Raw genomic sequence first — 24,599 nt, 5'->3', positions numbered from 1 at the left:
GTGTGCTGGCCTCGTCCCTACTGGTGATTTCTCAGCCTGAATCTGGTTTGCTTTTTACTGAATGCAGTAAACATCAATGCGTTCTTCTATGCTAACAATCTGTCCGAATATCTACAGAGGGCAGATAATCGCATAGCCTCGTACATCGTACTGAACTGCTACAAATAAAGTGTTTTAAGACTTCATGTCAGAGCAGTGCCGATATAATTCGCATTGCGCATGTGAATACTGGGCAAATGCTTCAATTTACTAATGATAATGCGCTGCATGAAGCATGAGTGAGTAACATACCGGTGCCGATTGTATATGTAGCTGGGAAGCCAGGCTACGCCTCACAAGCAGAGAGCAACAGAAGTATCCTTGTTCGCAGTATATTTCATATGCCTTCTAAGGGTGCAAACGTGAAATAGCTTTTGGAAGCAGAGTTTGAGCACATCGCTTTTGCTCGAGCAGTTGTCGTAGCTGCCGAGATGAGCTCGCGCAAAGTTGATAGGGCAATTAAATAATGTTTCACTCAGTTAAAAAAAAAAGTCAAGCTCCAGCTCTGGCATCACCTACTCAGAAGCGCAATCGAAAATGTGATAAGTCAGCCAACTCACACCTCTATAAAAAAAATAGGGGCTTGATGAACAGAACTTAGCTACGAGGCACGTCCCCTCTGTGGGAAATTCAGTGCCAGAAGCACTGTCGGTAGAAAACAGAACTGGGAGTGCTCTGGTACGTCAATTCCGCGAACGCCAACCTGCCTCACAACTCTTTTATACTCACCAACCTTGCAGGAGCCGACCCCTTCGCGATGATCCAGAACTTCGCCGGCGAAGTGAAGGACTTCAAGGTCCGCACCTTCATGATCGGTGAAGACATGTCGCTGTTCCTGCCCACCGAGCTCGGACTGCCCTTCTACCTGGAACAGAAGCAGCCCGTGTTCACCCACTTCAAGAACAAGGACATGAAGTTGGACGTGAAGGTCGCCGAGGACGGCCAATACATCGAGGAGATCGGCGCCAAGATCCAGGGGCACATGCTGTAAGTGGACCGTACGCACGCCCACTCTTCTATATGCGCACTCCTTGGTTCGCGTGCTATGGCTGACCACGTGGCATGTCCTAACGAACGTAGAGAACTTCGTTCAGCTCCACCGAAATCCAGCCACGGCTGAGAGGACTGTCGACAGACGCCATTCATTCGATATAAATATTTCATCCTCTCCGCAGTACTTGAAATTGACTGTGATACCGGGCGCCCACTTGTAAGGTGACTGAGAGATGCTACCGATACTTCACTTCCAAAGCGATGAAATTAATACCCCTGTCACACGGGCATTTCGAGGGCCCTCGAACCGATAGTCTATCGACTCAAAGGCGATCGAGCGCTGCCACACGGGCAGTTTCAATGGCGATCGAGTCAATAGCCTATCGAGTCAACGGAGTAGCGCAGAACTCCATCGAGATTTCGAGGGCCTTCGAGCGCTGCCCAAGGTTGCTAGCGTTGCTTCGAGCGGCGCCAAGCGCACTTTCGTACACGACACATTCACGGTGCAAAAACATGAAGAAACATTATTCGCATAAAATTTAATGCAAGCAGTCTGTAAAATTTTTTAAAAATTATATTAGACTTGTTTTAAGCGCAATAAGCGCATTAATTTTGCGTTGCAATCTTTGCGTTGCTTGCGTACTTAACGTTGACAACATGGCGGCACCCTGCCCGCCCGCTTCACAGCGATAACAGCTTTGTCGCCAATCCCTCAAAGCAATATCGTGTTCTAAGCTGTTGTATTCGCCTTCGATTTGCCCATTCTTACCCTCGCATAAGGTTTCAAGAGACAAATAGCTCTTGTTTTTCAGATATCAAGGCGATTTCCCAGGTCTTAAGCCTGACGAAGCAGCGCTCCGACGCAGTTGGATTGGCTGGGTTTTGGCTCGTCTTGTATTAGAGTGGCTACAGCAGTGTCTGCATATGTCCGTCGCGTACGTGCAATTAAAAGGGTTTTGAACGACTTTCGCGTATGCGTGTAGTTCAGCATTTAGTATACATTTGTCAAATATTTTTGTTATTTTTGCAAAATCCAAAGTAGCGATTCTGGCGCCACACATCCGTGGCGTAAGACACGAGAACCATTTCAATGGCCATTGAGATTTGCCGTGTAGCAGCGGCGAGTTCGATGGCGATTGAAAATCTCGAAGACCCTCGACTCGAGGGTGATTGAAACTGGCCGTGTGACAGGGGTATAAGAGTGCCGTGAAGGCGAAAACTGACTGGCATCGGCGTCTGTAGACGCCCACACTAACCAACCGTGCTAGGTGAGTTGAAGGCGACTTCCCCCTCTCCACTTGTATGGGAGAGGAAAAAGAGGCCGAACTAAAATGACTGAGCAAAAATTAATAAGAGAAGCGATTACAAATAGAAATGGAATAAGAATAGAATCAGAATTTGAATAGAACAAAGCTGGAACAGAATCATAAATGGAATATAATCAGAATTGAAATAGAGCCAGAGTTGGAATAGATTAGCGAGCGAAAGGCACTGGAATCAGAACTTGAATAGAGTGGCTATGAAAGAAGAATGCTATCGCATTTCCTTCGCTTCTATGCAATCGATGTCCCATGATTTGTTTCTCAAGCCTTCATATGTATCACTGATAATTTCCAGAGTCAACATGTGTGGTCTTGAACAATTTTTTTTTTGAAAGAAAGTTTCTTTCGTATACTCACCACGTACTAAACATAATGGAATGAAAAGTCGCTTTTTGACACAGCGTAGTTTTGATTAATGGTGGACAGAGTTAAAAAAAAAACTTAACAGGGATTTCCGCAAATAAACTATTACATACTGATGCAAATTTTTAGAATGCCTATTCTACTAAAGATTAATTTAGCCTTTAGCATGGCGGCTATGTTTGTATATAGAAGGATACATCTCACCGCGCTCAATCCGAGGTAGTAAGACTTCAAAATTTTTGCGTGGCCAGTATTGTCGCATGACTTTAAAACTTTTGAAATTTCCAGCAGACATCTGCCTATGCCTTCTTAAACGCCAAATGAATGGCCAGAGCAACACCCGCCCATGTTTGTTCTGACGTGTGGCGCCCTCTGTTTCGGCAGTTACGACGCACACATGATCGAGACGGCCAGCATCCTGCTGCCCTTCGAGAAGGTGAGCGTGGGTGTGGGCTACGACAGCCGCAGCGCCGTCTCCTTCCCAATGAACATCGACACCGGCCTGAACTTCATCGATCGCAAGTTCAAGATCCACTCGCGTCCCATCACTCCGCACGAAGTGTTCCACTACGAGTTCAAGCCGTTCAGCTTTGTCGAGAGCTTCGAGAACTCCCTGCCCGTCGTCCACGAGGAGACCAGGGTCGACATCTTCTTGCCTGAGGACCTTCACAAGGTCAGTACTTCTGAGAAGCTCTCAGGGACTGAGATGGAGGGAAAGAAAGAACTGTACGGCGACGCATATTCAAACATAGAAGTTATTCTGCACCAAGCTCACTACAACACACTGCAGACTGGTCCGAGGCTATATCTGACTATGTTGGGTGAAGAGGGCTATGGGTAATGGAGGATCTAATGGGAACAAAAAGGTTCCAGATTAGTATAGGGTTCAGGCCAATTGTGGCATGCAGGTGAGGATTGGAGACGGTGGAAGAAAGAACGGGCAGGGTGGGGAGCGTTTTTTCATGTGTACGGGCCGAAGAACGTGTAGTCTTGGGTGGCTGAGAGATTTTCCAGGAACATGAAAGGCAGGGAGAGTTTCTGTAACGCTGCCCTGGTGATGATTTATTTGGCCTCTGTCCTTTTATCTTAGGCGATCTTGGTGGCTTCACTTCTGGGTGATTACTTAGGCTTTCAATTTTGTTCAAGTTAGATAACACGCTGTCGCTGTAAAATCACCAAGTCGACAAGCAGAGGAAAATGGATTTAAAGTTCTTTCGTCGCTCAGCTTTTTTTCAATAGGGGTGACATATTTGGCGCTTGAAGAAAGTCATAAAGAAATGACGCGACATATAGCTGGTTTAGAAAGATGTAGTTAGCGCTTGATAAGAATTCACGCTTCCCCGAAAAAAAATTAGAGTAAAATTCTACTTCGGACTTGTTTGTTGAACCTGTACTAGGTTTCTATGCACAGTAAATTTACTACTTCATATCTTAATGGCTCAACTAACTCTCGAGCCGCTGCCTGTAGGCTCCCCAATGATTTACTCGCGTTATTTATAATAATAATAATAATAATAATAATAATAATAATAATAATAATAATAATAATAATTGGTTTTTGGGGAGAGGAAATGGCGCAGTATCTGTCTCATATATCGTTGGACACCTGAACCACGCCGTAAGGTAAGGGATAAAGGAGGGAGTGAAAGAAGAAAGGAAGAATGAGGTGCCGTAGTGGAGGGCTCCGGAATAATTTCGACCACCAGGGGATCTTTAACGTGCACTGACATCGCACAGCACACGGGTGCCTTAGCGTTTTTCCTCCATAAAAACGCAGCCGCCGCGGTCGGGTTCGAACCCGGGAACTCCGGATCAGTAGCCGAGCGCCCTAACCACTGAGCCACCGCGGCAGGTAAACCTGCATCTCTTAGTTGAACTTTCCACTCGTTTTTCAAACAAAACATAGGAGAGAGAAAAAAAGCGAGGTAACCAAATACAATTCATTTTTCACAGTCGAAACCATAGCTGCTGTTCACAAAGAAAATATTAGTGGAGGCCTTATGATGTATTCCACACCACATAGAGTGTAATTTCTAAGTTTGCAACACAGTTCCCATAGAGAAGATTTGTCTCACATCGCTTCTGTCGAAATACGGCCACCGTGCTCAGGGGTCGAATTCGCAACCTATGTTCCAACAGTGTAACGCTGTAGCTGGCTATTCATCACGGGAAATTTTCGCCAGCCGGCCTGTGTCTTCTGCAGAACAATGGCCTCTTTCAAGATCCTATAATCACCTGTCTTTTCTCAGCCACGGCCACGCACGCACGCACGCAATCAACCAACCAATCAATCAATCAATGAATCAATCAATCCTTATTCAGCATTCTTCCGCATATAAGAAAAGCCAATTCCTGAGCCAATTTCCTAATCTAGCTCCTTTAGACTCTGCTTTCCTCTACTTAATCCTCCTCCCCTCCGCAAATTGACAGATAACCGATTCTGAGTTCTGGGCACTGCATGTCCTGAGCATGCCAATTTCCCCTCTTTCATTCGTTACTTTCAACTAGTTGTTGATTTTTAGTTCGTTTGTTTTCTTTGCCCTTTATACTCCTGTAACTTTGCTATCCACCCATCGCTGCGCTGTTTCTATCCTTATATCCATTTCCATCCACGAAGTAGGCTTGCAGATTTCCCATTGAAAGAAGGCTCATTAAATATACGTCCTGTTCAGTAGCCGTGCGCTACCACCTAAGGCGTCTTGAAAGACAACTGTGAACGACAAAATTCTGCTCAAAGCCAAGAGGGCAGTCATAATGACAAAAAGGCACACATAATCTATTACAAGAGGACACATATAATCGTGGTAATTGTATTTTTTCACTTCCAGTTCGAGAAGGAATATCTCCATGACCAACTGGGCGTCGGCATCAAGGTGGACGGCCACTACCTGGAGACGTACGACTTCTGGGGATCCTGGATGGACTTCTGGTACTTTGGTGACCTGCAGCAGAAGTTTGACTACATCTCCGAAAACCCCATGTGGCACCCCAGGAAGCTGGAAGTGATGTTCACGCCAGCCAACCGCGACATCACCAGCGACGTAAGGGCCTGGCTTCATTACTGGCGTGAAGGATTTCTTTGTTACCCTGAGTTACGTTGCGTGAGCAGGCGGGCACTCACATGCCCGGCAGTTGGCTTGGACGAACTTAGACTGCTGGCGGCTGGTTAACCGTCAAAATAGCCTGAAATGGCCGGTTTAGTTCATGATGGTTTACGTCCCAAAGCGGCTCAGTCTATGAGAGACGCCGTAGTGAAAGACTTCAGAAATTTCGACCACCTGGGGTTCTTTAACGTGCGCCGACATCGCACAGGACACGGGCTTCTGTTATTCTGCCTCCATTGAAATCGGGGTGCCGCGGCCGGGTTCAAACCCGCGTCTTTCAGGTCAGCTGAAATAGCCGGGAAAAGAGACTTACTATCAACACATTCCGTCCTTGCTCCCAAACTTCTAAAGCTCTAAAACGGTAAACCCTGCGGTGTCGCGCATGTCACCTGTCCATGCTATAGCTTTGTATTTGCTCTCGTGCGGTAAAGACTTAGTACAGGTTTTAATCAGATTAGATACTTGAAGTTATTAACAACGTGAGCAGCACTAGCGAAATGCATTGATTCCTGCAGTTACATAAAAGGCTTGGATATATTAAGGGTATAAATTACCACGTAGTGCAGAGGCATGGAGCAAAGGAGTGTGATGTCAGTGAGCAAAATATACAGAGCTGAACAGACCCAGGCCAGGAAGAATAGTGCAGTTCAGGAAAACATGGCAAACGATACGGGATGTAGCAGACAGCTTGAAATGAAAACACTTCGTATCTATGAGATGCCTGTTTGGCTTAAGAAACATGGTCGAAAGAAAGAAGACGTGTTGATAAACATTGTCAGCTATTCTCTGCTGTGCATCTGCAGGCGGCTAGAGCACAAGACAAATTAGTACCAAGCGGAAGAAAAGCAGCCAGTTACATGTAAAAAATGACAGGCTTCTTCATGAACTCAGGAGAAACTATTTATTTGAAGATTGCTTCATCGTTTTACATGTAATGGGCACAGGTACAATACAATGCCTTCAGTATATAACCAGATATACAGCCGAACCTCGTTATAACGAAGCGGTTTAAACGAAATATTGAATATAATGAACGAATGAACATTCCCCTTGGAAGCTCGGTCAACACTGGCTATAACGAAGCTTCGACTATAACGAAGTAATCGCTGGGCCCCTTGCACTTCGTTATAACGAGGGTTAACTGCAACTGAAAATGCTGTCCGAGATATAGCTCGCTACTGCGCCTTTTGCTGAACAGAAAAAGCGATTGTATCGAGATGCTGACTTCCTCTTTCGGCCAGGTCGAGTTCAACATCCGCTGGAACTTCCTGACTCCGGAGACTCGCGGCAACCAGATCTTCACATCCAAGTACGCCGCCCAAGTCGGCGACCCCACATTCTCGGTGCGAGACGAGGCACGCTCCTACACGACCGTCATCGACGCCGACCTGATTCTGAGAGGACAGCGCGAGCGCAAGATCGTCTCCGAGCTGGTCTACACCAGGACCAGAGACCTCCTCCTGCACAACATCAACTTCATCTACGACCGCACGCCGTTCGCAATCGGGGAAACTGATCCCATAAAGGTATAGTGCCCAAAAATACTACCGATAAATCTCCTCATATATCCGACTACGCGCTGCTTAACTGCGAAGAGTAGACTCAGATATCAGTAGTTTAAAATTAAGAAAAACAGTTCCAGCACTGCGTCCGTGTCCGCTTTTGCAGCAATGTCCGATTTGGGCTGAAAGCCACATCCCATAAAAACTGCAAATTGTGAATTGCTTCAATAGAAATTTATACAAAGCAGGACACACCGTGGTACAGTAATCCTCTCTTGCACATAGGTTTGCATAAGTTTCTGGTCTGCGCTGCGAACAGTACCCCACCAGTGTGTATAACAACTTGTCCACAGCCTTTCACCTTGGAAGGCTGTTTTGTCTTTCGCGAGCGAATTGTTACCCGGATTGAGTGCGCTCGGTGCCAAAGCTTTTTTTGTTTTTTTTTGTGACTGCCATTCTAGCCCAGCTGTAAACAGTATTTTACTTTTTGATTACGAAACACCTGTAGTCAGCGCCGAGCAGGCTTCAGCCGTGCTCCCTGCACAAACTCTCAGTTAATGGCAGCGTCTCCTCTCAGAGCTGCCTGTCATCGATTGTGATGTAATGAGGGCAATAAAGCATGAAAAACGGGTTCAGCCGGTAACTAAACGTACGGCTTGGTGATTCCCAAACGTGGCTGCATCATGTAAGCAATGAACCCATTAACCACCAATATGTATGAGAGCAACAAGTGATGTCGTGGTTTGTCAGTGTTCCGTACGTTCCGCTAAAAAAAAAACAAACATGCGGCACAGGAAAAAAGAAGAGGGATTTGAAGACATCGCTAGGTCTCGACGACAAATAGTTATAGATGGTTTTAGATACCCAAAAAGTATACATGCAAGAACTCGGACGAAGAATGTCGCGATGTTCTTCCTTCGTAATTGATAGCTTAGGGTGGCCGTTTCAATGGCTTCCGCAGCCGTGCGGCCAAGGCTGACGTATAGGCACCGTAACTCATTATTTCTTAACGTTCGGCCGCGTCGCTAAACTTTAGCCCTTGTGCTCGTCTCAGGTCTGCTTCCATGGCAGCATGAAGTTCCCGCCGACCGACTACGTCAAGATCGGCGAGTTGGACCTCGTTTCAGACAGCCATGCCATCAGCACGAACTTCGACCTCAACTTCGGAATGGACTGCAAATCAGACAAGAAGGTGAGTACGCTCCGCTTCCATGATAAAAAAAAAACATTCAGGGTTTCTGCTAACATTAAGACGATTCGTTGTCTATCGATTGTCCACGCGCAGTTTCCTTTCCTCATGCGGCTTCTTTCATTCGCAAATATCCTAACTGCACTCAACTCTGCCTCGTAGTACTACTTAAGAACCCAACACTGCGCTCTCCACAAATCCACAACTTTTATAGCGCGCGAGCACTAAAACTCGTAATCATACATTTCGGCGATGTTCGTTTGTTCGAAGCCTCTTCCCGGTGGGAACCTGACTACCAGTTGTAACCTGCCAGCAGTATTTTATGACTTTGAGTGGGTTTCGAACACGTGGCGGCGCTAAACAGTTCAGATTCACTCGCCACTGCTTGAGACCATTACGTCATCACCGTAGCAGAACATCCCGATGTTTAACTGCCAGTCTCTCGCGTTTTGCTTTGAACGCCGTATTCATCAACTTCGATCCGCGCGCAATGGACCCAGAACACACCGCTATCACATTGACGTCTTAAGTCGAGCCCCGAACCGAAATCAAAGTGATAACCGAGGAGGCATTTGGCCTAGCCACGCTAGATCGTCCATCATTTTTTTTTAAATTTAGTTGCTGGGGCTTCTGCGTAGGATGACGTTGTTTAATTTTCACCGTACCCATACGCTTCATCACTAAAGGTGCAGCGACGATGAAGATGCCAAACCGGAGTGCCTTGAAAAGATTACAATCGCGTCACTCAGTCGCGTGAGGAGGTTGAAACCTCACATCACGTATAGTGCTAATGCAATCTAAGTGCCCTGACATCGCCACCGAAAGAGACATTGTCGCTCACCTGCGCTTACAACCGGCGTGAGAAGCTGGAAAGCGCGTGACTGTGCATTTAGAAAACATGCCATGCCTATTGTCCAACACACCAGCCCCCCTTTCTGCTTTGAGTTCCAATACACCGGCGACCCTCGAAGGTTTTACGTCAAGGTGCCGAGTTCCGTGCGCTTCTGACGAGGTGGGATCTTGGCCGCGTGTTTACAGATCACTATGCGCGCCATCTGGGAGCACACGGAGGAACAGAAGCACCTTCTGGCGACTCGCGACCACGAGGAGCCCGTGGGCAAGTTCATGAAGAACCCGTACAGCGAGCTGTGGAAGGAGTGCAAATACCACGCGAGCAACGGCATCCCCTGGAGCAAGGCCTGCGACGAGTTCCTCTTCGACGCCAGCGAACTCAAGAAGGTCACCGCCGACATCGAGTATGAGCACGTGAGTATGCGCACTCTCTCTGGGCTCAAATAGATCTTATTTGCATTCCCTTTAAATTAGGACCTTTCCCAGGAAATTAATGTGGCTTCTTTATTCATTTCCTACTTTTTAAAACTTGTAGTCCTGTTCCTTGGTTCCTTGCAATGCTAAGTCCCACAGCCATGTCCCCATAGGTTTCTTTGAGTTTTTCCCTGCTCCCCACGACGACTAAGGATAGCCTAACACGCTCTAAACAGCAAAGAAGTTTAAAGGAAGTAAGCTGCCCTCTAGCACATTCCCTTTCATAAACGGGAGTGCGCTAGAGGACAGCTTACTCCCTTTTTACTCCCATACAGGGGTATTTGTGTTTGCAGTACTCAATCTCCGGCTCACACGCTATCTATATAACTGAGCCAGCGCGTGCACTACAGCATGGTGCGCGACAAAGCGCTACTTGCTTCTTCGCTGCGTTGTCTATGAAGAAAACCTGAAGCATTGGAGTTATGCCCCTAGTTTAAATGCAATGTGCATACGTCTCAGGAAAGTAACGAGAGAAGTTCTGCGAGCGTAGCAAATTTAAACTAAAAGGCAGTAAAGATGGAATCTTTTCTTTATTAAATTTTCAAGTTGTCATCAACCTTTACAGCTTTCACGGAGTTAGCAGTAGGTTTATCCCGTTAGCCAAGAAGCACCGATAAACTCGTGGTCTGATGCGGGTTACTAAGCATATCGTAAAAGAGGAACTCAACGAATGCCTTAAAGGCAATGTCTTTTGGAAAAATTATTGATCACTTATGGGCTGCTTCTCCGGGAATTTTCGTACGCTATTTAACTCTTCAATCAATCAATCAATCAATCAATCAATCAATCAATCAATCAATCAATCAATCAATCAATCATCGAAATAAGCTCCCTCCGTCCACGGTTGCCTACCACCGACAACCACTCTCGCTTCATGGGAGATTCGCCATTGCCCCATTCCAGCTGTCCAAGGAGTTCGTGAAGTTCATGCACGAGATCCGGCGCCACATCCGCTACAGCTACTTCCCCTGGCTGTACGACGTGGAGGAATTCGACGTGGTCAACCCCGTGGGCAAGATGCGGATCATCGGCAACGTGAGCGTCTTCAACGACATATGGGACCTGCACGTCACCCTGCCCAAGGAGAACATCAAGTACAAGCAGGCACCGCTGCCCTCCTGGTTCATCACGCCACGCTTCTACCCCATGTTCGAGTATTCCAACCTCGAGCAGTACTCGTCGCTCTTCAGGCACCGTGAGTCTCCTCTGCCGGTTTTCTCTCAAAAGCGCTCCAAATCCGCTCTCTGCGAGTTTATTTACAGAGATAAGAAGCAGATAATCAGGCCAGCTGCAGATTCTCTTAACTGCATTCAGAAACGAATAAGGCTATATCACCATTAAGAAGAAAACTGGGAACCTGCTTACAGATTTTACACTCTGTACTAGACTAGTTTCTTTAATTTTTTCCTTATACTATGTGCTTCACCGTGTTCACCGGTATAATACCTTTCGGCACGGCAGAACGAATTGGCATATTTACAACGTGCGCAAGGCGGCATTTAAATGACTTGTCCTAGTTGTTTCAAAGGGACTTTCCTTTTGGTGAGTGAAATACAGAGTGCTACAGGCGTCTTTATGCTTTCTTTCCGTCAGGATTCTGCGATGCCCAAGGCCCGATGATCAAGACATTCGACGAAGTCATATACGACCTGCCTGACACTGACTGCTACAAAGTACTGGCGAAGGACTGCTCGGAAAACCAACACTTCCTCGTGCTCGGAGCCAAGTCTAAGAACGCCAACTATCCCAAGGTAAAAACTGCCGGGCAATCACACCCAGGAGTGTGCTTCATTACTGAAAACAGACCACATAACCAGCTGACCGTTTCAACCTATATTGGATATTTTTATTATCACGAAACGCCTTTCGTTAAAGACAAAGCCTACGTGGAGGATTACAGCGTGCAGTTTTAGGCTTCAGTATTTGAACTAAGGTTACAATACAAGCACATTCGCGGCGATATTACTGAATCACGAGTCATGGTTTGTAGGAACCACTGAACAACCTGCTCCGGAGAAAATGATCCGTCGCACAATGTTTTGCTTTCATACTCAGCATAACACTATGCGTAAAGAGCCTACACGCAGGCTCTTTACTCTATAGCTATCGAATTTAACCATCCGCTTCAGCGGAATCTGCGATCGCAAGTGTATATACTTGCATGTCTAGATGTTCTACTGTTGCCTGCGTACATACGGGAAGGCGGAGGTTGTCTAACGCCTGCTTAGCAGTTTTTTTCTAAACGTCATTTCTTTCGAAGGATCGTGGAGCAATCCGCATTTGCCTTTCATTTTAGTTGAAGGAGTCTAACTATTAATCAGGATACCGCAAACTGATTCAATTAGGTGGCTATATTTCAATCATCGCAGTTGGTTCTCCTGGTCGTGGAGTTGTCCATTATGGCCAGAGAGCTTTGGAGCACGTGTTAAGGCGCAGATTCGACCCTTACGGGCCCACACAAAGGCTTGTGAAATACAAGAAGTATATAGCAAGGTCTCTGCTACCCTGAGCACTGATTAACTACTCATATCCCTTTTTTTTTTGGTGCAGGCCATGCGCATGTTCCTGCACACGTTCAAGATCGAGGTGCTTCCAGTATCCGGGGACACCGTACCGATCGCCCGCGTCAACGGCAAGAAAGTGCCGGTGACTCCTGACGAGCCCTTCCGCCAGTTCATCAACACTGGTGTCCGTGACATCGAGCTGTTCCGCATCGAGACCTATGGTCCGCAGCCCATCTACAAGATCCTTTCGGAAAGCTTCGGCGTGCGCGTATCCTACGACGGCAAGGGCATCTTCATCCAGGTGCGTCCCGCTAGGACGTATGTACGACTTCAAACAAGCGAACAACGCACCAGTATTTGTGCAAATCACGAACGAGTGGATAGATGATGCAAACAAGATTGTGTGCTTGCACGCTCTGAGGAATGTTTCGGACTGTATGCGACTGTAAACCGTCCTATCGTTGTGAGTTCCACACCACTAAGTCCTCTATGAATAATCCATGATGCTGTTAGGAACTCCTCTGGCCATAATACAGCCACAGGTGCTTTGAAAAAATGATATTCCATAGCCTACTAATGCCCAACCAAAAAGATTTTCTTGTAACTTAGCTGGCCCTGTAGACACTGAAAGCACTGATCGTGTTGTGATGTAATACTCTTCGCGGTAAAGTAGACGCTCGTGCTTAGACAAATTCTTACCTGCTACTTTATTCAAAAGCGTTTGCCGTCCTAATCTATATGTCTATTCCAGCACACAGAAGTCAAGAGATTATGAAAAAACGCGAAAGTATAGTTGTCTGCCAAGCCTTAGCAATCTCATTTAAGCCTATAAAACACTGCACTTCGTATCGTCCCTGTGACAACTGTCTTGACTCTTTGCACAGCTGGCACCGTTCTACCGCGGCAAAGTGTGCGGCCTGTGCGGCGACTACAACTTCAACAAGTTCCGCGAGTTCATCGGCCCTGACAAGTGCCTTCACCACAACTCGACCACCTTTGGCAACAGCTACGTGATCCCCTCGGACAACTGCAAGGCCCCCGAGTACCGAAACCCGTGCGTCTACACCGGTAAGTGTCCTTTCCACTTCAAAGCAACTGTGGAAGTACTGAATAACAAACTATGCTCTCATCTCTACCCTAAAGCAGTCCATAAAACGCATTGGCACACTGCCCGCATTTTTTTAGCAAAACTCTGGAAGCCAGAAATATGACTGACCTCAACTCGGTGGTCCTGTAGCCCGGCACGCTCACACTAAGCCTAAGTCCATCGAATAGCTGAAAGGGACTGACCTAGTGCTTTATAGACAAAAGTGAAGAAGCTGTTTAGCGTATTTGTTTTCTGCAATGTTTGCAACTCAGAGGAAAAAGCTGAAGGATGGTGAATGGATTTCAATATGAGGGTATTCACAACTGCCAAAGAGGTACGAAGAGCTATAGATAGCTGGCGCTCGGAACAGAGTTAACTCCGAAATGACCCCCTTGGCCACCAAATATGACACCTGGCGGGCAAGGAAGCGACTAATTTTTCCCTCTCGCAGCCGGCGAGCAGTGCACCGTGATGCGCACCATCACCCGCGAGCGTGGAGAGGGCAAGGACCGCGAAGTGTGCTTCTCGCTGACGCCGCTGCCCAAGTGCTCGGACTCCTGCATCGAGACCCGCCTCATGAGCACCGAGATGGGCTTCCACTGCCTACCGGCCCGCGACGCCACCACCAAGCACCTGCTGCAGCAGGCTTCCGTGCGGCCACTTACCGAGTTCCGCCGCAAGCGCCAGTACCTCAAAGCCACCGTCTACTTCCCGGAGAGCTGCTACAGGCCCTGAGCGCAGCTGGCTGAAGCCTTCTTAGAGCCGATTGCTCGCAATCGTGTAGTCCTCTCGTTTAACGTAGAATTCTCCTACGGAGCGGTAGCGTAGGCCACGTGATCTTAAACCGCCTTCCCCCATGTGTTCTCCATCGCCTACTCGGCGATACTCATGCCAATTGTAGAACTCCACGATATCATGATGAAATAAAGCTACTGTGATTGCTTACTATCTTTTCTGTACAGTGTCCGCTTTCCCTGTGTCCACTGCACACTGCGGCACAGAGGTAGGTGACACCTGCCACGATGGCAGGAACATCAGACGAGGGCATGCTTTATGCTACCGTTGCCGATGTCTAAGCCACGCTTTTGACTTGAATGGCAGCAGTTTCTGTCAGGTCTTGTGAACGAGCTTCTCAAGGGCATCAATGATGAACTCCATGTAGAACAGTAAATGCGGCATTCGTGTGAAGCCTTCTTCGTGTACATCGGTTTCGTGCGGCGATTGAGTGCCTCACTGCTTACACAACATGCTGAGCACTTTTCAAGGTTGGAGTCCACATCTATAAAACTGCGCAAGAGCGAAACAGGTCATGACCGTCTTCCAGTTTACCTTCAGGCACCTGACAGTTCGTTTATGCTGTTAAGCCGCGTGACCTGTAATTGGGACTTCGCAGAACCTAAACATCACCACAGCCATCACTTTGCTCCTAGCCGCCATCACACGCCGCCAAAGTTGGCGCAATCCGCGAGAACAAGGATGCTGCTTTAGTGCGATAGCACGCATAGTGACCATTCCACGTATTTGAGCTTTGTGTGTTTGTCTGAAGCCGGTTTTTTTACAGGTTGCTCGCCTGCCCATCGGTTGATGAGCAACCTAGCCATCGTGTCAGGCGGAATCCTATTTAATCGTGAGAGGTTGCTAAGGAAGAGCAACCTAGGTCGCAGCCCAACCTAAAAAACCCAGGTCCCACTGATGGAAAGACCTGCCATATCACCTGCCTTGTGCCAATGCACCACTGCTCACCTGCCCACCGGGCCGCTTACTTGACAAAGCAGCCGGAGGTAAGCATGCGAAAACCCGGGGCGCTGAGCCAATGCTTGCCTGTCTACCGGGTGGCTTACTTGACATGATCAGCTTGTTTGTTCATCACTAGGAGACTGTGCATGATGCACTGCCCCGTATGCGGGTGAATACTTCCCTTCAATACCCCCACCCTTGAGTTTGTTCCTGAACGCTGCAATGCCGATTTTTACAAAATATTTCCTATTTTCTTCCGTCGTCCTTAAAAGAACCCTGGTGATAAATTAAATCCGTCCTTTTATTCTAACGATAAAGATATCCCCTCGCTGAAAACGAAGCTCTTAAAAGCTAGCAAAGGCAAAGCAAAAAATTACAGATGATCAATGCGATTCATGCGGCATGGCATGCGTCAGCATTAGTGTTCGTCCGTGACGGGGGCGGGTGGCGTGATCAATCATAGTGTGTCACGCCATACCCCCTCGCCACTTTCCCCTCCCCTCGACCCTGATTGGCGACCGTGGTTTATCTTCCCCCATCCGTCGCCTCTCACTGACTCCCTCATTTATGTTTTAAGGTTTCTAAATACAATTTTCTGAGTCGTAAATGTTTTTCTTTTGTTCGTGGACAAATGTTAACATGTTAGAGCCAGATAATCAATTTTTGCTAAGAAAAATAATTAGATTGAGTCCTCCCTAGTGTCCTGTTGTTAACACCCTAAGACCCCGTAATTTCATACCTTGCGCTAAGGCCGGTGCCCGTCTGATACCAAACTTTCTAAGTCACGGCAATCAAGAAGCCCCGAATAAACGCGCGAGCATGATGTGCGGCCAGATTCGGGATGCTATTATAAGGTGCCGCCACCTATAGGATATGGAGTGAGGTAGTGGAGGCTTCCTGAAACTGTTGTTCTTCCGCCATGTACAGACGGTCCCGCTTATAACGGCTGCTATCATAAGAACCACTAGCTAATCACAAACGAAGGTGGCACTAGCATAAAATGATACATTAGGGCAATGACACTGTTTCTTAAGGCGTACTCCACTCAGCGGATCCGTAGAAAGTTTTCATCTTCCGCGAAATAAAGGGCGCGTTTCAGTGGGTGATTTGGATTCAGATTTCCGAGTTTTGAGTGAGCCGTGAAGGTATGGTCCCCAGACTCTCTAAACGCCTTGCCCTTTGGCGGATTCACAAAGCTGCTCGGGATCGCCATTTTCAATACGCCATTAGATACAGCGAACAACTGTGGCCGCCCCATTCGATTAGAGTCAACGAGAAGGCGCTGTAAACTCGCCTCGCAGCCGAAAGAAGTGCTTCACCCAAGCGCGCCGACCTAAGAGCGTCATGTAGCTCCACTGTCACGGCCCGGAAAGAATCTGGCGACACAAATTGATAAGAAAGCTGAGAGTGAAACTGGAAATAACCGCCGGTCAAGCTCGCGCCGGCGGGCTACGAAGCACACACACTTCGTTCGTGCATGCTGACTGGTCAAAATGTCTGAAACGGCAGGCGAAGCGTGGTGGCCGCGAGACAGGCTCAGCGTTGAAAGCAGCATCGGGCGCACTAGGCGATTAACCAATGGCAGCGATGCGAGAAGTCTGAATACCAGTCACGTGGTATGTCTTGCAGGCCGGTGACGTGGCATGCTCTCCCCAATCGGCTTTCCACGTGCCGCACTGCTATCGAGTGCAAGCAACTCTCCGACGGTGCAGTTGATTCTTTCTGTGGGCAAGCACGCTTCTTCGCAACAGGGGCCCAGGAAAGGCAGACGGCGCTGACCAATACCCACATGACCTGACGCGTGCGCATCTATGGTAAGCCATTTCTGACGCGAAGCTGGCCCGATTTCACACTGCCTTGGATGGCTTCGTTGGTACGGATGAAGACGCCGACATGGTGAGTCCACGTACTACGAACTTCGGGTACAGCGAACGCACATCCGTGATCGTGACAGTCAGGTTCGTTGTAAGTGAGCTGGGATGTACACGCTTCAAGCAGCCTTGGGCAGTTCATGCATATGCCGAAACAGGAGTGACACTCAGCTTCCCTTCGCGTTTTGGAACAATTAGTGCTATGAATTTTGGATCATGAGCCCCGAACCTAAGTTGCGGAGTCAGTATGGTGAAATGGTTATAGTCCGAGTTATTTAAGACACGTTGCAAAGGTGTGCATAGGTATGGAACTATTCAGTGACTTAGCTGGTGAGCTTGCATCCGCAGAACGCATCAACTTCACCGCCTAAGCGCAGGTTTCATGTGACAGTAGCGCATAATGTGATCTGCCAATTGGTCAGACAAGTTACAGTGTTGCCAAATTGGATCGACGTGTTCTCCCAAGAAGGACTACCACAAAATCCCTAGTTTATGAAAAAACCGCATTTTTTTCATCTTATATGCGCCGCCGCAGAAAACCAAAGTAATGTTCCACAGTCTCGAAAGGGAACAGCAGTTCACAGTTAGTAGAGAGGTGCTGGAAGTGTTAAGGGAATACGTCTACGGAGGGCAGGTAGTGGCCGCTGATCCGGATCATGAGAGGGAAATAACTACAAGAATAAGACTGGGGTGGAGCGCATATGGCAGGTTCTCTCAGATCATGAGTGCCAGTTTACTAATATCCTTCACGAGAAAAGTATACAACAGCTGTATCTTGCCGATACTCCCCTCTGGGGCAGAAATGTGGAGGCTAACGAAAAGAGTGCAGCTTAAGTTAAGGACAACGCAGCGAGCTATGTAAAGAAAAATGATAGGTGTAACGTTGAGAGACCAGAAGCGTGTGGAGTGGGTCAGCGAACAAACGCGAGTTAATGACATCCTAGTCGAAATCAGATAGATAGATAAAGAGGAGAAGGGAAAGGCAGGGATGTTAACCAGAAAGGGGTTCCGGTTGGCTACCCTGCAGTAGGGAAGAGGGATTGGGGGCTAAAAGGAGGAAGAGAGAAGGGAAAAAAGGCATAACACACACACACACGCACAACAGTAAGAAATTGGCTTGGGCAGGGCATGTAATGCGAAGGCAAGATAACGGAGTGGATTCCAAGCGTAGCAGGGGTGGCAGAAAGTTAGGTGGCCGGATCAGATTAAGAAGTTGCGAGGATACGGTGGCCGCAGCCGCAAAAGGACAGGGTTAATTGGAGAGACATGGCAGAGGCCTTTGCCCTGCAGTGGGCGTATTCAGCCTGACGATAATGATGATGGACAGCCGAGGTGGCTCAGTGGTTGTGACGCTCGGCTGCTGACCCAAAAGACGCGGGTTCGATCCCAGCAGCGGAGGGCGAATTTCGGTATAGGCGAAATTCTAAAGGCCGGTGTACTGTGAAACATCCGGAGCCCTTCATTACGGCGTCCCTAATGGCCTGAGTTGCTTTGGGACGTTAAGGCTTTATAATCCATTTTGCATGGTTATTGTTTTAATAGTACTAACGAAATATTTCATACAAAAAGAAGGAAACGACAGCATGCGCTCTATCAGAGAGGTAGGAAGGCAGATTTCTGTCTTTTTCACAGGTTTTCAAACTTGACTCTGCCCTCTAACTGATTGCGTTATTGCGTAAGTTAGCTTCTGGGTGTACTCCAGGCTCCCATAACTTTTATTGCGTAGTAATTATTCCTAAACTGTGATTAAGTTAAGATTTCTTTTATTTCTAACCTGTGTCACACGCTTTGCAGTATAAAAAAAAAACTAACAGGACGCTTACGACTGTATAATGCAATATTCAGCGATAGTTGGTGGTGGTCAAGTGATGCACCCCTGCACTGGCAGGCGGCTGTTCCAAACAGAGCCACCCGTAGGCTTATGGGACCCAGGATTGACCGTTACGTAAGAGGAGTGCGTTAATGACCACTGGGTGCGTTAATAACGTCATACGCATCCACCGGCTACGGCGACGGGCAAGCTAAGGACAGGCGCATAACAGCTATCGCTGTAAAACGAAGGGTCTTCCTTTACACGTCGAAAGGCAACCCTATACTCCGATTTAGTTTCCCAATGAAACACTTATTTTTCGTCGTCGTATTTTGCAGTTTGGTCATGTTTCGCTCATTTTTGCTCACCAGGAGCCGCCGCGGTGGCTTAGTGGTTATGGCGCTCGGCTGCCGGCCCGAAAGACGCGGGTTCGATCCCGGCCGCGGCGATCGAATTTCGATGGAGGCGAAATTCTAGAGGCCCGTGTGCTGTATGATGTCAGTGCACGTAAAAGAATCCCAGGTAGTCGAAATTTCCGGAGCCCTTCACTACGGCGTCCCTCATAGCCTGAGTCGCTTTGGGACGTTAAATCCCCCATAAAACAAAACAAAAAACATTTTTGCTCACCCTCTGCCGTTCCAGAAATTAATAATAATAATAATTGGTTTTCGGGAAAAGGAAACGGAGCAGTATCTGTCTCGTATATCATTGGACACGCGAACCTCGCCGTAAGGGAAGGGATAAAGGAGGGAGTGAAAGAAGAAAGGAAGAAAGGGGTGACGTATTGGAGGGCTCCGGAATAATTTCGATCACCTGGGGATCTTTAACGTGCACAGACATCGCACAGCACACGGACGGCTTAGGCGCCGCGGTCGGGTTCGAACCCGGGAACTCCGGATCTGTAACCGATCGCCCTAACCACTGAGCCACCGCGGCGGGTTTCCAGAAATTGAAAATTCGTTTTCGAGGAAAAGAAATGGCGCAGTAACTGAGTCACGTATCTTGGCACACACCATAACCGCGCCGTAAGAGAAGGGATAAAGTAGGGAGTGAAAAAAGAAAGGGGGAAAGAGGTGCCGTAGTGGAGGGCTCCGGAATAATTTCGACCAACTGGGTATCTTTAACGTTCATCGATATTGCACAGCACACGGACGACTTTTGCGTTTCGCTGTCATCGAAACGCGGCCGCCGTGGCCGGGTTCGAACCCGGGAACTCCGGATCAGTAGCCGAGCGCGCTAACCACGGAGCCACCGCGGCGAGTCACCGTTTCAGAAGATCCCATTTATTTGTTCAATTCTGCAGCACGCAAGGGAGTCACGGCAGAGGTAAATAAGACGCAACGGGCGCTAAACTTAGTATGTGTTGTGGAGTGATCAAAAATTCACACGGACACCTAATTCCATTATGCGCTGTCAGCGCGATAGTGTTAGCAAATGTTGATGCTTTTACCGGAAGTGACGTCATTACCATCCCGGCGTCGTCAGTACCCGTTTGGATATCTCGCTTCTTTGCAGCCGCAAGGAATGCCTCGTTCTGGTGACTTCATTTCCCTCCAACCAATGGGCGAGTTTGGTGGCCGACGACGAGTTTTGGCCGCATGGGGATTCGAACGAATGTTTCACGTTTTCTTTCGCATCGCAGCATCCGTCACGGTCATGACGCTAGGTTACTATGCGTTAATTAAGCGCTCATTAAGGCAGTCACCTCGCTCAGAGAAACCCTGAGCTTTTCTAAAAGAAACGCGGAGGACAGCAGCCCACAATGTTTGTTTTCTTTTTTCTTCTAGGAACTAGCGGTTATGCCTTCTGCTGCTGAATATTAGGCCGTCGCCAAAAAAAATCACTTGATTTGCCCGAAAAGAAGCCAAATCTCCAATCGACCACGAAAAATGTTAACTATTGGGATAAATTCCTAAGGTTGACTCGCATTATGCCAGCAGGGCATACCAAGTGACTTTTATTCAGAGTTCTGGTATCGCTGGCAGATGTTAATGACCGACCGTGGGCGTATGGTTTCGGTTTCAACGCTGCCCTGTCTCACACGCATCACGCTTCTCCTTTGTACGTCCAATGTTTTGCCCAGCCAGCGCAAATGCGCGCACAGACTGACCTTGTGCGTCTCGTCCCCCAAATAAGCGCGCTTGACCGCCAGTTCTCTACAGTTTCACTGTCACCTTTTTTATCGCTTTCTTGAGTCGCCAAGTTCTCCCCGGGGCGGCGTCACCCGGCCTTCGTGATGCTCTTCGGCCTCTGCACTTGGCATAAGCGCGTTTCTCAACTGCGGGGATGGGTTCACTGCGACCCGCGGAGCTCTCTCTAGGCGAGCGGTTCGCGTCCACAGTTTGTTCGTAATATCGACCGTTCGTTAAAACTGCAGCCGTTCCCAGTGCGCTCAACTATGCTTCGTTAACCTGAAAGCGTCACTTTGTTCATACGATCGCTAAACGAGAAAGGAACACTGCGAAACATTCCGATGACCGCTGCGGGTCGCGAGCGGTAAGACAGGGCGAAGGCTAATCAAACTTGTGCAGGTGATAACCCTTATCTGTCTCGTCCTCGCGAGGCGCACATTCTGTGTCTGGGTGCTTTATCTTGTTTCCTTAGCACTTCCTGTTGCGCGTAAGCGTCAAACTCGTGGAGACAGGACTCTGTCACGTCACCTCTGTTTACGCAACAATGGCAGCCAGTGCAAGGTTGGTAGTGCTTTTCCACGGTGACCTTACGCTCTCTCTTCAAGCGCACATAGGATACGAACAAGTCGGCTGTTTTCATGTCCTCAATATCTTATCTAACCTCCACTTGAGGCACGCATGTTGGTGGGGCACTGGACCTGGAAGTTATTGAACCCGGGCGGCTCCAACTAAGGTTAGGAGTATGGAGGATGGAGAAGTGGCGGTCCTTACAGGTTGCTGCACCCATGAAAGCCTACAAGGACTGGAACCTGATCGGATAGTGGAAAAGTTATTCATTCTGTCCCAAGCAACCGGTTCCTCCGACCATAAACCTCCTATAGTCGGATGCAACTAAAAAAAGGTTGGGCTGAAGCTTAGCTAAAGTATTAAGCCTGGATATCTCGAAGCGAAAAGCTTTGTGGCGATGCTCGTGGTTTAGCTTAAGGTTTCATACATGCTGCTTTTGAGCCAACTCCCAGGCTACCACTTCTCTGTCTTGTCCTCCTTCCATGGCGAAAGGTCAGACGACGGAGGCAGCGCGCGGCGGCGGCGACGGCTGCAGCAGCCGCGGCCACCTGCGCTCCGCGTGACGTCACTCGGTTTCACGGTCAGACGACAGAGTCAGCGCGCGGTGGCTACGACGAATGCGGCAGCAGCAGCGACCACCTGCGCTCCGCGTGACGTCACTCGGTTTCGCGCATGCGCAGCTGTGGCAAATCTGTAGTGTGGCTCACGCGAAGCCCGGTGTTGACGAGGCTAGTGAAGCTTTTCGCTTCAAAACGAAATGACTTTTCCCTGTCACAGGACTCCTTTTCAGCCAATGGCGTCGGCCGACTCTTTTGACCCTGCTAGCGTGACAATGTAGGTGCAGCGCAACAATGCAGGGAGAGGACTATCCCTGACCATGGAAGGCAGAAAGCTATCCCGTTTCATCTGCCACTTCCTGCATTGTCACGCTAGCAGGGTCGTCAGAATCTGCCGACGACATTTGCTCGAAGGGGGTCCTTTGACTCGGAAAAGCCGCTGCGTTCTTGAGTTGTATCCGACTATAGGGTCTTCTGCTTTCTCTGCGGAGAAGAGGTAAACCACCCAAAAGAATGAAATAAAAGAACAAACACAAGTATTGCCACGGATGTCGTGACGAGAATTCGGGGTGATGTGGACTGAATAAAGGTAGGCTGGCGTGGAATTCAAGATTTTATTTGGGGAGGACTCGTTCTCATAAAGAACTTAATGACTCTGTGGCAGCAAAAACAGCAGTCTGCGCTCGGTGTAGTCGAAGATCAGAATCGTCAACGCTACTGGTGGGTTTCATTTAAAAGTGATGAACTTCCAAGGCAAGGCGCTGAAAACACCGACAGCAATCCCAAGGGCATGGAAACAGTTGCTCGAACTTACAACCCTTCAAGAGAAATCTTGCTGCGCGCCGACAAAGTTGACTCGAAGATTGTTTAGCACACCGACGGAGCATGAGCGTGGCCCCGGTTGGCATCCAGAGACGCGCAACACCTAAACTTTAGGTCGCAATAAGATGAAGTTGTTTGCACAAAGCTGTCCAGATATTTTTCTGTCAACACTCCACGTACTACATAATGAGGCGATGAGTATGATTTTGTCTCCCGAGGTGGGTGTCGAAAAAAAAAACAGAAGAGTAAACGTGACCTGTTTTCAAAAATGTTCAAAATATGGAGGGGTATACAACCTCCACAAAGTATTCATTTTCCATGGTGAACCTGCGCTACGCATGATGCTCAGAGAATGAAGTGGAGGCCACTGTGTTACGAAGCTGCAAGACAGCGCACTTCACCCACACACGGGAGAAAGTTTTCTAGAATCTATGGTTAGTGCCTCCATCGGAGCCCGCAGTTCGAGTGGTCTAGACACTGGTGTGTCCAAGCGCGTGGCATCTGCAGCCGCAGCACGCGGACTTCTGAAAAAAAAAAGGCTTTCGCAGATTCTTCCGCTACTCCGCCGCTGCACTGTCGCGCTCAGACCCCGCTAATGAGAAAATGCAGCCCACGTGGAAGCCACAGTGCCCTTAAAACTTTCGGAATAAAGTTAAAAAAAAAGAAGGGAAATGCAGAGAACCTCTCCTTCGCTTGTCTGAAGAGATTCGTCGCAGAGAGCAAGTTATCTACCAGGAGACAAGAGCGCCGCAGCTAGCCAACTTTTCTTCCCTTCTCGTTAATCGCTGAGAGTAGTAAAAAAAAAAAATCTGCCTTATCAGTCAGTCGCGGTGGCAGCCTGTATCGGGTATCCTCAAGCCAATCCGTCGGTTGTAACCTAAGGCGGCGGTAAGCCAAGCCGTCCGTCGTTGCCGCCGTTGACGCCATGCCTGGAGGGGCCCCGACGTAGGACCGAGCACGCGGCCTCAGCCACAAGCCGGGGACGTTATCAGCGAGAATCAGCGCTCTGTTCCGAGGCGAATATGGTAAAAGAAAACGAAAGCTGAGCGCGGATGCGTCCTATCTGACCCAGAAGCGTGCAACGGGCGGGAAAGTTTTTCGGCGGGGGAAACACGCTATACAGGCGTGCCCTTTGTTACCGCCTATCACCCGACACAGTCTCTGGAGAGAGCGGTCTCGAAGCATTCGCATTCAGCGCGTCTCCGACGACCCTTCTCCGGACGAGGATCCTCGTTTCAAACTGTAAAGCTTTTGAAATGAACGTGGATGTTTCAGGATAGCAGCCCGGGTCAGTTGGTGGCGCATAGTTCTGTTCTCATCAGCGCCGCACGATATTGGCGGAAATACAAACCCAGCACAGACGCTACCGATGTTGTTATAGGGCGTCGACGTCTGTCCAATCTTAGTAGCTATCGTCCCTTTCCACTTTCACACTTCTCACAACTCCTCTGGGATGCGGCTGCGAAAAGTGCATCTGATTCTCTAGAATGTCACTGCATGCGTGTCCATTTAGGATCACGATTATCCTCCACCTTCAGCAACGGTGTCTTAGATAGAACATCCGCGCGGCGTTGCGAAATCGCTGGCCTTCTCCCGCTGTCCGGCGAAAAGACCATCTGTGTATAATGGTTGGCCCGGTCCATTTGGGCACACTAAAGGGGGCTGTCATTGTCA

The 24,599-nt window shown here is 48.5% G+C and overlaps 1 protein-coding gene across 2 annotated transcripts in view; it reads left to right on the top strand.

The window, feature by feature from the left end:
* The window catches only part of LOC144110619 (vitellogenin-6-like), a 143,836-nt gene extending 129,457 nt beyond the window's left edge, over nucleotides 1-14,379 (top strand). For both annotated transcript variants that reach the window (XM_077643644.1, XM_077643645.1), the window contains 11 exons: nucleotides 780-1,026; nucleotides 3,102-3,390; nucleotides 5,546-5,758; nucleotides 7,063-7,347; nucleotides 8,378-8,515; nucleotides 9,551-9,778; nucleotides 10,742-11,033; nucleotides 11,432-11,589; nucleotides 12,389-12,643; nucleotides 13,227-13,410; nucleotides 13,881-14,379. In XM_077643644.1, the coding sequence (XP_077499770.1) occupies nucleotides 780-1,026; nucleotides 3,102-3,390; nucleotides 5,546-5,758; nucleotides 7,063-7,347; nucleotides 8,378-8,515; nucleotides 9,551-9,778; nucleotides 10,742-11,033; nucleotides 11,432-11,589; nucleotides 12,389-12,643; nucleotides 13,227-13,410; nucleotides 13,881-14,164 (2,573 nt within the window). In that variant the 3' untranslated portion in view covers nucleotides 14,165-14,379. The remainder of the gene's footprint in view (nucleotides 1-779; nucleotides 1,027-3,101; nucleotides 3,391-5,545; nucleotides 5,759-7,062; nucleotides 7,348-8,377; nucleotides 8,516-9,550; nucleotides 9,779-10,741; nucleotides 11,034-11,431; nucleotides 11,590-12,388; nucleotides 12,644-13,226; nucleotides 13,411-13,880) is intronic.
* The last annotated feature ends 10,220 nt before the right edge of the window (nucleotides 14,380-24,599 follow it).

Source organism: Amblyomma americanum, chromosome 11 (genome assembly GCF_052857255.1).
Source record: "Amblyomma americanum isolate KBUSLIRL-KWMA chromosome 11, ASM5285725v1, whole genome shotgun sequence".
Taxonomy (NCBI): Eukaryota; Metazoa; Arthropoda; class Arachnida; order Ixodida; family Ixodidae; genus Amblyomma; species Amblyomma americanum.
Note: the sequence above shows the minus strand (reverse complement) of the source record. Positions and strands in the feature narration are given on the sequence as shown.